Source organism: Rhipicephalus sanguineus, chromosome 9 (genome assembly GCF_013339695.2).
Source record: "Rhipicephalus sanguineus isolate Rsan-2018 chromosome 9, BIME_Rsan_1.4, whole genome shotgun sequence".
Lineage (NCBI taxonomy): Eukaryota > Metazoa > Arthropoda > Arachnida > Ixodida > Ixodidae > Rhipicephalus > Rhipicephalus sanguineus.
This window is the reverse complement of record NC_051184.2, coordinates 30,898,977-30,912,100: the sequence shown is the minus strand read 5'-3', so window position 1 is coordinate 30,912,100 and position 13,124 is coordinate 30,898,977. Positions and strand designations below refer to the sequence as shown.

The following is a 13,124-nucleotide window of genomic DNA, read 5'->3' as shown; positions in this document are numbered from 1 at the left end:
AAAAAAAAATAAAAGAGGAAAGAAGCCCCCCAAAACATCCGTGGTATTTGTAATCACTTTACTACTGGCTGCAACACTTCGAGGACTATTTCTTTCCTCGACTCTTGAAGTAGTCTTTGTATCACATTGTCAAGTAATTCCTCTCCTTGTAGAAACTCCTCGATGTTGTGGACTGTTATAGGTATCCTGTGGTCGGTGACACGGTCCTGTGCGTAGTTGTACGTTCGGATCTTCTCGGAACGGCCTCTTGACCCTACCTGATGAGTGAAGAAAAGGATATAATGGCATACCCAGATTGTTCATTTTTAATGTTTTCATTAAGAAATGAGGTTCTGGTGTAAAAGAATGTATAGAATTTGTTACACCTCTCAATCAAATGGTGCTTTTCAGCAAATGGACTTCTTTTGCTGAGAAAGTGTTAGAATTGAGTACAGCTCCTTTTGAAAGTAAAAGCGCTGTCTAAGGGGAAATGCAGGTCAAAGAATAGCGATTTTTTTCAAAAATTTTCACTTTTGATTTTAAAAATTTTTGGTCATTCAGCTCTCATTTCACCAAATATCAAGGCTGAATTCGAACAAGAAATCGGTTAAAAAGCGATCTGCTTCAGCCAATGCAGCTTTGTAAATCACAAATTCGCACATACAGTGGCTATTTTTGAGAACCCATCTCTCTGGAACTCCACGTCCGCCCCGCCACGGTGGTCTAGTGGTTATGGCGCTCGACCGCTGACCCGAAGGTCGTGGGATCGAATCCTGGCCGCCGCGGCTGCATTTTCGATGGAGCCTAAATGTTTGAGACCTGTGTACTTAGCTTTAGGTGCACGTTAAAGAAACCCAGGTGGTCGAAATTTCCAGAGCCCTCCTCTACGGCGTACCTCAATTATATCGTGGTTTTGGGACGTTAAACACCAGATATTGTTATTATTGACGTCGTCCGCCATTGCAGTTTGTTCGGTGAGGTAGATCAAGCTTTCTTCTAGTGTACAGGTGTCCCCCCAGTTTCGTATTTTGGCAGGAAAATAAAAAAAACAGCGGTTTCGAAGTCTGTTGCAGCCGATCCGGCCATCCCTACTGGTCACGTGGTACGCTACCAAGGCCGCCACTGGCGGAGCGGTTGCAGTGTATTTGTGTTTTTCGTAGTCCGCAATCGATCACTTGAAAAAATGAGACTTTTAAGCTCGGAAATTTCAGAAGCAAGAACCAGTACCGAAGACATCGCCGTAGGCTGAAGCGCAAAGCAACCGTAGAAGAATGTGAGTCACTGGCCGTTAGGCCTAATCAAGGCAGCGGGGATACGGGGTCTTGCGGGAACTTCGACGAGATCGACGCGGCGATCAAGTTCGTCAGCGCATCCGAAAGATAAGACAGTTCAAAAGTGAGAGGACGAGGAGTGGTGGTGGGTCTGTGAGCGGAGTAATCGGCGACATCGGTGCACTGACAGCAATGGTAAGCGGTGCCGTTTGTCTAACGTGCCGCACTACTGTACTCGTCGTCTGCGACGCCACAAACAAATGCAAGGGCCTCTCTAAGTTTCTCGAGCTGTACTGCGATAACAGTGAATGCCCAGAGTCGGTGCTTTCCGCCGCGCATAGTTTACGGTGTGTTGTGCCAGAAGGACATCCCATCGGTGCCAATGAAGACCGGAGCTGTCGAAGCGGCAGCTCGCGTGACAGCTTCGCCGTTACTGTGAAACCAGTGGTGGCCGTGCGTCCGACAGGCATCGGACATGAACAGCTATCACATTTTTGCGCTATTCTTGGCCTGCCAGCACCCATGCATAACAAGACTTTTATTGCAATTGGCAAAAAAGTTCATGTTGCAGCTGTCAAAGGTGTGCAAGAAAATCTTGCGAAGGCAAGGATCAAAACAAAAGAGATAATGGATGGAGCTGATCTTGCTATCATGTATGATGGAACATGGCAAAAGAGAGTGCACAAGAGCCGCAATGGAATAGGCACTGCTGTGTCTGTGGACACTGGTTTGTGCCTAGATTTTAAGGTGCTCTCAAACTACTGCCTTGCCTGTAGCCGGCACCAGGACTTGGGTGCTGAGGAGGAAATATGGCAGGCATTTCACAGTCCCGTCTGTGAAAAAAAAATACAGAATGCTCCTCTCATGCAATGGAGACTGAGGCAGCTTTGCGTATATGGGGCAGGACGCCTTCATACGAAACGCCTTTGTGCTTCACCAAGTTCCTCGGTGATGGGGATAGCAAAGCATACACTGCTGTCGCTGAGGCCAAGGTGTATGGCGAAGAAGTTGTGGACAAGGAGGAGTGCACAAATCATGTGGCCAAGCATCTAGGCACTGCACTTGGAAAGCTCCCAACACAACTTCCACGAGGAGAAAAATTGAAGGTTGGCACAATTCAGAAGCTTCAGAACTTTGTATTGCCATAACGACAAACGGGTGATCTTCTGAAGATGCATCGTGCCATCTGGGAAACTTCCACTCATCCTCCAGCAACAGCGCAGGCAGCCACAGATACTGTCCAAAAGGGGTGAGCTCCTGGTGCAAGCATAGGTGAGCCAAAGCCCTTGGGGAGCCCACACCTGACCACACACCAATCTTGACTAAGGCACAGGGATTGGCTGTTCTTCCTCTATACATGCACCTCATGGATGAAAAGTTGCTGGTTCGCTGTCTGCAACGAAAAACACAAAATGCTGCAGAATCTTTGAACAGCAAGATCTGGCTTTTGTGTCCGAAGACAAAGTTCGCCTCCCGAACAACTGGAAATTGCAGCTGCAATGGCCGTGCTGTGGTTCAACAAAGGGCACTCAAGCTTTGAACACGTCCTGCAAGAGCTTGGTGTACTGCCACCTGATGAACTGATCACCCTGGGCCAATCCAAAGAATGTCTGCATGTGAGACAGCTAAGGGCTCATCGTCGTAACATGGCAAAGAGAGTGTGCCTTGACGACTCTATTCTGAAGCAGCGAGAAAGAACATATGAAGCGGGATGTTTTTAAGTGGCTGTTTAAAGGGTGGATTGTTCTATGATCTCGCAAAAGTTTCATGCAAATCGCACTGTATACTGAAGAGTACACATATTTATAACTTTCAAATGCTTTTTTCTCAATTTCCATTTTGAGGCAAGTCTCGCATGTGCATAAGTTTTCCTGCACTTAAAATAGTCCTATCTTAATGAAATTTTGCACAAAGCTTCATCAGCCACTCTAGAATACAAATATCTATATAAAATTGCAATATACATAACAGACTTTTTGTTCCATTATTCGATATGCTGATAGGGGAGGTGTAAAGTATATATTTGGTACTCTTGATTTTTTTTTTTAATAAGGTAGCAAGTTAAGTCCTCATTTGAGGTACTTATCAGTACTGTACTGCTCATTTGCAGCAAAATGACCCATATTGGGATTCTGTGTGAAATTTTTAATAAGCTCAAAAGTGTGCACAAAAACCCCTATATTTTGTAATCAAGTAGTAGTAACTCTGGAACTACTATAGCTATCGGAAAAATAATTACAGTTTTCAAATCAGCATCACAAGATCTACTAATATATCAAAGATCTAGGTCAAGAAATAAAAAAAACATATTTTTCTAGTAGCATCTCCCCTTGAACTTTGTGATAGATGGTGTGCATAATGCTGTTTTGTAACAAGATTGCATCATTAGGGCCACACCTTTCATTAAGGCCATAGCCATCACTGCTTGTGTTCAATAATTTTAAGCCAGAAGCAGGGTATTTACAGAGATGTGAGCTGCTTTGATTTCACACAGACAACTAGGTACCCTCGGAAACAAATCGCACACAGTGACCCTGAAGGGGATAAACTCCATTGCAAGGCATTGCACTCGCTCCAGTGTGCATTGTTAAGTTTCAAAGAAAGGCTGCTTTAGGGTGATGGAACTCCCCTGACTGAGGACCAGCACTGATCTTTGAAAAATGCGGCTACCACAGCTGCATCTTACCTGAAGTTTTCTCTGGGCCGAGTGTTGGCTGAGCTGCTTTTCAAGCTCCATCTGGTAGAGCTTTGCTCGCAATATCCTCAGGGCTATTTCTTTGTTCATGAGCTGTGAGCGCTCCTTGCTCGATTCAACCATGATTCCTGTTGAATGGGAACGCGGCACAATCGATTTTGAGAACTCTTTGCAGTCTCCGATTGAAATGTTGCAGAGCAATTGCACTTTGTAAAAAAATGAAGTCCATGCCTTTCCTGCCTGATGCATGGCCAAATCGCAGTAAACTTCAAATGTCTTAATCTAACCATGTGCAGTCTACGGGCTATCCTGCACATCAAATTATTTGTGGTGTTTTAAAGGGACTAATAACCAATTTTTGCGGTACCTGTTTTCTTTAGTGCAACAGGAAGCTTATCGGTCAGAGTGTCTATTCACGGAGTGGTAATGCGGAAAATGCTGTGAAGCATGTTTTATCTGAATTCTTTTCTTGTCTGCACTGGAAAAAAAATCGTACATGCAACACATGCTGCACAAGGAGGGGTAGTACTATATTTAAGCTCTATGCTCATGACCTGCAACAATCCCACGAATATGAGCTGCGGCAAACGCTATAAACTTGAGTGAATGCTCCTTACGACTTGGGATGTTTTTCACTGGGATAAGTACAGTCTGGTTATGAAGATCCAGTATGTCTCACCGGTTGGAGTGTGTAGTATCTGTACTGCTGACTCGGTCTTGTTCACGTGTTGACCTCCTGGGCCACTAGCCTTCTTCGTTTTCATGACTAGGTCCTTCGGGTTGACGTCAACCTCAACCTGTTCTGGCAAACAGAAAAGAGAGGGCAGTGAGCAAGCTCTTACAGAAAGTTAGTTTAATGAATAACTGCAGAGGTTAGCGTAATCATAGGCTTGATGTGGAACTGATAAGGGATATAAAAAGGGAGTGTGGAAAAAAACAATTCTAGGTGTGTGCTTAAAATGCACTATCGCGCAAGCTGTGGTCATAGTGTTCACAAAGCATGCATTTGCTGTAATGATCACAGGCCTTAGCTGTATGTGCTTAAACTCGGTGTTTTTGCCGTTCATGTACGGCATCACCTAACAGGCACCAAAGGGTTTTCGTCGTACATGTACGGCATAGCCTGTATGTTTAAAACGCGCACCTTTTCCAATCATTTCTCATGCTTGGCACGTGCTGCCACACTTCGGGAATATGTGGAATTTTTTTCATGCGCCGATGTCTCTCCATTATTTCTTTTTTCCTTGCTTCCAAAAGCGGCGTGCCATCTATCGCTTGCCCATCCGAGCGAGTTCGTAGCGGCTGGTTGAAAAGATGCACCTTTTTTGATCATTTCTCTTGCTTGGCATGTGCTGCCACTCTTCGGGAATACGTGAAAGATTTTCATGCGCCAATGTCTCTCCGTTGTTTTCTTTCTTCTTTTTTTTTTTTTTTTTGCTTTCCGAAGTGGCGCGGTGGCTTTCACTTGCGCATCAGAACACGCGGTGCGGCTGGTTTAAAACACATGCCTTTTTCGATATCATTTCTCTTGCTTGGCATGTGCTGCCACGCTTCAAGAATACGTGGAATTTTTTTCATGCGCCGATGTCTCTTCGTTGTTTTCTTTTTCTTTTGCTTTCCAAAGCATCGCGGCCGCTTTCACTTGCGCATCAAAACGCGCGCACGTGGTGCAGCTGGTTTCGCCGTCATTTTGCAGCCAGCCAAGCTGACCACAACTCTGCAAGAAGTACTCGTCAAAAACGCAAAATCTATGCAGTTTCTGCACTCTCTCGGGACGCTACGTCTGCATGGGGCTGAGCGTACATGGCGCTCAGCTAAAAGCGTCTGTCATAAAGGTGCTTGATTCTATCATATCAGATCAACCAAAGTAGTACAAGGTGGCCACAAATACCTGCACACTCGGGCAGGCCCCACAGCCAAAAAAAAAAAAAAATTCATGTGTTTGAGCAGCACACAACCAGTCGCTGCCACTAAAAACAATGCCGCTGCTCACAAAAGCCCATACTCTCTCTATAATTCAACTATTGCTATGAATGGGAGTGCTTGGAAGACCTGCAACTGGAAGAAGGAATCTCGAAACATGGGATTAATGGCCGCATCACAATGGTACATCAAACCAGGCCCGTAGCCAGGGGGGGGAGTCCTAGGCCCCCCCTCCCCGTAATTTTGGTGAAGTATGTGTTTTTGCCAAGAATAAATTATGAAAATAGGTGTTTTTCTCAAATAGTCAAGGTTTTCAGCAAGTGGGCTCCCCCCGAGAAAAATTCCTGGCTACGGGCCTGCATCAAACGCAATAGTAGTGGCTATCTCAACGAATACACTTGTAGCTGTCACACTTTTTATACCACATGAGACTTCAGTCTAAAGAAAATAGTAGTGCTTGTGAAAAAAAGAGACCTTTAGTTTGTCTGCAAACTTCTTTGCCTGAGCGTCATACTGGATATCGTAGCCGTAAATGCAAGAAGCCATATAGGAGGTGCCATCTGGTGTAGTTGAGATGAACCAGGCGAACATAGAATTGTTATTGCAGAAACCTTGTGCATCTTGCTTCTCTGCTGGTGTAAATTCTCGGGAGCAGCCTAATACCAAATGAGTTGCCTTTTTAAACATTTTTTTCCTCAAGGACACTAGGCAAAAACAAATAAACATGTCTAAAGGGTCATTCGCACCTGCGACTTAAACCAGTCTCGTGACTATTCATGACTGGTGACCAAAAAGTGACTAAAGGCAACTGATGTTCACACCTGAATGCAACTTTTACCCGTTACCACAGAGAATTCAGATCTGCTCGCATATGGCTTGCATTGCCATTGTCCCGTAAAGTAAGCTGACGTCCTGCTTCTGCGCATGTGATTGGTACAGAGGTCTGTGACGGCAGTCGTGTGACTGAAAAATATAGCAGTGAGTGACTGAGCCAAAGCAGTTGCTTTGCGACCAAGGCGACCATTTGCGACTAGCTTGGTCTCGTGACCGGTCCTAGTCGCGGGTGTGAACGTTAATTATGATTGCATGAAACGTCGTATGACGTCAACACCATCGCCCGGTAATCTGGTATTTCATAAGCCCCTTTGCATGTACCGGAATACCGGAGAAGCTAAAAACCTCTAAAGACTGCACCAAACAGTCAGGTGTGCATATACAAACGAGCATGCTCGGTCGATCTCACCTCACTTGGCATCGGCATGACCGCAACGGCCATTGTGCTGGTGTGTATGCGGCCCGACCTCTCCGTTGCCGGCACCCTCTGGACTCGATGGACACCGCTTTCAAACTTGAGAAACTTCCCCACGTCTCTTCCACCAATGTTTAAAGAGGCGTGCCGTACGCCTCCTGCAAAGTGATAATAAAAATAGAAGTGAAATCATAAAGGCCCAAAGCCACTTAACATGTTAATAAGTGATAATATTCACTACCAATTATGAGATCACCCAAAGTGGTAAATTAAACCAATGCAGCAGTGATTTGGCAAGTTATTTTCTTGGCAACAATTCATATAGAGAGATTGCAGACTGGAGGACATGCATACGTCCTTGAAACCTTTGAAAAACCTTGAAATTAAAATCTTTCTTTTCAAGGCCTTTGAAAGCCCTGGAATTATCATTCCCCCTTGAAAAGCCTCGTATTTCATGACAGTGGTTTTAAGATTATCTTGGCCACCTCCTACAGTGGATCAGCAGGGATGTGACAAGCTCTAAATTTTAGAAACAATTATACAATGATGATGGTGATAACGATGCAATACTTCGACAGGGGTTTTGGGGCTCCTCGAGTTCACTCATATTTTTGTCTCTGAAACTCGCATGTACGTGGGCAGACTGAACGGATCTGTGCATTGCAAGACCACATACCTTGGTCAGCGGTTTCGTAGTCCAGCGGGGTACAGGTCCAGCCTTTCCACCTGCAGTAGTGCATGTACATTTGCAGGATGTCTCCAGTGAACAGCATGGCTTCCTGGCCACCAACACCGGCTGTCAGCTCAAGAAGCACCTCGCTCGAGTCAACGGGATCCGGGGGAACTATTTGCTCTAGAATCTGAGTGAGCATTGAACAAAAATTGTAGTCAGAATCAACTCTGGCTGTTATCTGCATACAAGGTGGACCACATGCAAGGTAAACACGCCTTTAGTATTCAAGCCGATAGAATTAGAATGTTTATTCTAGTTTACGAAGGAGATGTCCGTTATATGACGTCTAATCATGGTGTCGATAAACACAAAACTCACAGGGTCCGTTATGCATTCGCCTAAGACGACTTGAAGGCGAAAGCCATCTTCTTTTTCTTCTCAGTCGAGGTATTGATCCCACCCCGCCACCTTTCGAAAGCTCTTTGCACCTCACGTGGTTTTTGCACTGCCTCCAGGATCGGAGGCATGTCACCTGGTTTTGCACTGCCTCCACGATCGGCTCCCCTTTGACCAAGCTATGATGTCATGTGATGACGTCATCATGTGATGTGGCGTTACAAATTTTGGCAACATATGATGTCATCACGTGATGATGATATTTTGCGTCACTCATCCCGGACGCTGTGGGACGCCTACGGTAAATTTTCGTGTTTGATGAGGCATCTAAGGCTTTTGCTTTAATAATTTTTCAGTTTATGTATTAAACATCGAGTTCTATGAAGTCTTGAATACTAATATTGTGTTCACCTTAGGTGTGGACGACCTTGTACATATGAGAGCAACAAGTGCATCAGGCACGTAGGCAAGGGGGGGGCCCGGGGGGCCCGGGCCCCCCCCGAAATTTTTTCAGCCTTCTATATTCCCAGGCAACTTTTTTTTGTTTTTGCCAGGGAAAGACTTTCTTTCGAACAATTAGGCCTTGGGCCCCCCCCGAAAAAAAATCCTGGCTACGTGCCTGAAGTGCATCACTGGATTAAGTGAGGACAAATGTAGCTGTTATACAACAGTGAGGAGTCGACATTAGCCGACACTTACCATACATTGTCCAAACAGCTAACCTATGACAGCACATTCGCCAATAGTAAGCCAACACAAGCGAACATTAGCAATCATTTAGCCAACACTAGCCACTGCTAATGAATGCTGGTACACACGGTTACAACCTAAGAAACGATGTAAGCTGTGCCCACAGAACTGCAGCATGCCTGCGCTTCACCTGTGATATAACAGTCGTGCTAGCTGGTTTCCGCTCGAGTGAGGCGCAGTGGAGTGTAAAATAGCATGTCAGAGCAGCGCCTCCTGAGGAAGCACTGGTCAGTGTCAGTGTAAAGGAGTTTGCACTTCCAAAATGGCGAACATTTCTCATTCTCTTGATGAAGAAGCCGCCCAACATGAGCGTCAGTGAGGGCCAGTGCGAGAACGGGCGTTTTGTCGCCGAGCCAACCGCGATGTTTGCACAAGCCAAGCGCCAACAAACGGAAGACTTTAAAAACATAGAAGTACGATATAGCCTGATGAAGGACGGGCATAAGCTTCGCTATTTCGACAGTGTTTGCGAAGTGGAGCTAGCTGGATTTTTTTTAGGTAGTAACCGAGTGTAGCAATGCAGTACTTACCTTTTCTCTATAAATTTATGAGCAGAACTCATCAACTGTTTCTAATTACGTGCATTTTTCAATGCTGCTGCTACCTGACATCTTGACAAAAGAAAGTGTTGAGAGGTGTTCTAAACAAACTTTCATCATTTTGCTATAGCTGTACATGTCACCATACTAATGATATTTGTACTCCTCTTGCAACAGTCACTTTCCAATACTTTGCCATCCTTTGTCGCACATGACAATAGCCACTGTACCTGACGTACGGTGTATTCATCCACCACATGTTATACTCCCTATGTAGCTGTTTAAGTGTGCACTAAGTTGTACGCCACTGAGCGCCCTGGGCAAACTCAGGTGCACAGAGGTTAAAGGGGCCCTGCGACACTTTTTCAGCATGGTCAGAAAACGCTGCCGATTGGCAGTCGAGGCTCCTGAGAAGGCACAAGCCAAACATCATAGCGCAGCACACGGCTTGGAATTTACCATTAATTCTCAGTCAGCTAAAAATCGCTCCCACTTCTCTCGACGAATGATGCTATATACTCAAATGACTGCACCATATAAACAAATTCATGGCCATTGGCTGATTTGAGCATCACTGGTAGCATAGTTACTGCGCCCGCCACAAGAGGCCGCCACGTGCCTGCGATCTCACTGAAGGTTAGTTGCACGTTCAAAGAAAAAAAAAAAAAGAAAAAGTGCTCAAGGTCATGACGCATGCGTGACATGACTTTTTTCCCCCTGTGCCATCTGTCCCTGCTTGGCTTCCAGCGCATTCATCAGGATGAGAGAAGAGCGAAAGCAATTACAGCGTGCAACAAATCGCTGTAACTCCCGTAATACTTGACGGATTCTAAAATTTTTTGCAGTGGTCAATTCGTGAGGCAATAAACTGCTTTAGTGAAGCCATTCTACGGTTACCTGGAAAAGTGTTGCAGGGCCCCTTTCAGGTGCACCTATGAAACATTTGCGCAAGTACATTTAATGAATTCAAGCTAGAAGCAGATGCACACATGACCAGGTGGCACAAGACGACGATGTCATTATTTCATGTAAACTTAAACAGATAATGTCGAGAGGCAACGACAGCAGCAATGGTGATACGCCAAAACGAGTTAGCCACAAACCATCATAAGGACAAGGAAGCTACAACACTTTCTGTAAAGTGTCGTGCACTTGCCTGGTCATAAATATCTTGTATTTCGATTTCGCACTTCTTCAGGTCGTCCAGAGCCATACTGAGCATTTCGTTATCACCCGTCCTGGCAAAATCTAGAAGAAAAAAACAAGGACACTTGACAACTAGCCAAGCAATACACTGAACACTCCCATTTCTGTCTCTGCCTTTATATGTTACAAATACGAGGCTCACCTCAAGGTTAAATTTGTAATTAACTCTACAGCATGACTAATAAGGCGTGTTACTTCGGCAGACAGGTCATGGAATAAACCACAAAGGCGTGGTGGTTACATGCTCTGCGTTACTCTGTCATTTCTGTTCCTTCTCAAGCTGTATCAAGTACTAATTAACAGTGTGCTGTTAAGCACACTGTTATTTATTGTATGCTTCCCTTGCTTGACTATCTTCTGGCGTCATACAGTTATTACTATAAATCTAAAGTTCCCCGGTTAACATGGCTGTTTTGTCTCAATGTAAATGTGCTGCGATTTACATCACAAATGACAAGAGATGGTGAAAGAAAAGAAGTCACTGTTCCTTGTTGTCTGCACTGTTCAATACTTCCAAAAGATGTACACAAACTTGCCCTACAAGCTACTTTACTATGCATTCAGTTTCAGTTATGCTTCCGACAAATGAGGGCCCGTATTCACAGACCACGTTTCACAATAAAAATTTTCGTAGGAGTATATTTCAGCCAATCCCGATGCAGGACATATCATTAGCGAAACCGGCTGACCAATGGGTAAACACGTTTACAAAAATGAAGTTTTGTGAATATGGTCCCTACCGCTTACTTCCCAATCACAATGCTACTCTAATTGAATGTGGGTCTGAGTCATAAATAAATATCGGAGGCTATTTGTCCTGTAAGCACTCGAAGAAAGTGCAGCACAGCATCATCACCCCTTTAACAGCTTTGTCAGCATGCTTCAGCAGTGGGCAACAGACAACAATTGGTTGCCTATGATGTAAATTGTACTCCTTTTTTTTTTCATTTGCATTCACTCTCATTTATACTGTTTATTTGGCAATAAACTGATACCCAGCGCTAACGTTTTCCATTACTATCGCCAATCAATGGCTCAAGAATTTAATTTTCTGAAATTTATGTTTTCTAACGTAAATTTGCTGCCAGCCAGAGTAGAGAGGGGCGTGACAGTTTGACAATCTGAAGTGCATGGGGCAGCGATATACCCCGAAATGCTACGAGTCCGTAAAGGTTTTCTGAAATGAGAACTCTACGGAAGTCATATCGTGTATGTGTTGCTCACTGCGCGAATGCTTTTTACTGGACGACGAGAGAATCTCATAAGTCATCAAAGGCCGAAATATGACACACAGGAGATGGGTTTTCACTTCCGGATTGCGATACCAGTCGGAAATAATCTGTGCTGTTGGGTATGCTACACCGGCTGTTTTTGGCAAGCTGGTGTCGACGTGTTAAACACGTTGGAAGCGACTAAAGAATGAAGGATAAGAACAGGGCTACAGGCACTCTAGCAGGCTGAGGGCCAAATTGGGTGCCTTCGAAAATGGCATGCAACCCAACCTCAATCACAACCTTAATCGACTCTAGCACGCTCGAAAAGAGCCCACGTGACTGAGGTATGCTAAAACACGGGACATTTCTGATCGCGACAGGGCCCGATCAACATCGACTTTCTAGATCGCAGATTTAACCCTTTCGAACCTTCGCAATGGCGATAGAGATTAAATTAGACCCCTCTATCGACATCGGAAGTGCCCCTGTGATTTCGCGATACCTTCAGTGCGAAATCTTAAAAGCATTTAGGCTCTGTTCGAATGTTCCGGCAATGATGACCAAAGATGTCTAGAGGTAAGTGAGTGTGAGGGACAACCTTTTTCCAAGTCTTTGAGGCCATCGACTTCCTTTCTGAGAGTGTTGACTTTCTCGAAGAGGCGCACGATTCCCGACAACCGCGCCACCTTGTCGTTCAGCTCCTTGGTCCTCTTCGCGTCCAGCGAACGACGCAGCAGTTCCGTCTCCACGTCTCTGAGCTCCTTGGCCACGACTTGGAAGTACTTCAGCAGAAGCTTGGGATCCACGGCTACACTGTCCTTTTCGGGAAGGGTCGCGAAGTAGCGCTGGTCCGGCAACCCGACCGCGGAGCGTGACCAAAGATGAGCGTTTTTTAGTACTTTGCACGAACTGCAGTGCCTGAGTGCACCCGCTGTTTGCAACGTCCTGCATGGCTCAGTCTTGAGATGCGGTTGCTTAAGGAATATTCGTTGTCTGGAGAAGACGCACAAGCCGCTTACTGCGGCCCGTCGTCTGGTCAAGGAAGCAGCCATCTTGGGCAGTCACGTGGTGCAAACAAGCACGCAAAATTCGAAAGTGAGCATTATCCTGTTCCGGCACATTTCCTAGCGCGTACTTTTATTTTGTATACAAAGATTGCTGTCGTTATTTGACCGTAACTAATTAAAAATAACTTAAAAGTACAACACACATTGAAAACAATATTTATA

At 45.1% G+C, this 13,124-nt stretch overlaps 1 protein-coding gene across 1 annotated transcript; it reads right to left on the bottom strand.

Annotated features, from left to right (window-relative positions):
* Positions 1 to 42: 42 nt before the first annotated feature.
* Positions 43 to 12,960, bottom strand: LOC119404900 (peptide chain release factor 1-like, mitochondrial). The gene is made up of 7 exons (XM_037671589.2): positions 12,494 to 12,960; positions 10,632 to 10,723; positions 7,794 to 7,977; positions 7,112 to 7,275; positions 4,625 to 4,742; positions 3,937 to 4,073; positions 43 to 257 (listed from the first exon to the last, which is right to left on the bottom strand). Exons 1-7 carry the CDS (start codon positions 12,945 to 12,947, stop codon positions 54 to 56), a joined length of 1,353 nt encoding a protein of 450 aa, XP_037527517.1. The 5' UTR covers positions 12,948 to 12,960; the 3' UTR covers positions 43 to 53.
* Positions 12,961 to 13,124: the final 164 nt, after the last annotated feature.

Coding starts and splice junctions, on each gene's coding strand:
- LOC119404900 (XM_037671589.2), bottom strand. CDS start 12,947: ATGGCTGCTTCCTTGACCAGACGACGGGCCGCAGTAAGCGGCTTGTGC. Junction 7,978..10,631: donor TACAAGATATTTATGACCAG/GCAAGTGCACGA, acceptor ATGCTCACTCAG/ATTCTAGAGCAAATAGTTCC. Junction 7,276..7,793: donor CTACGAAACCGCTGACCAAG/GTATGTGGTCTT, acceptor ATCACTTTGCAG/GAGGCGTACGGCACGCCTCT.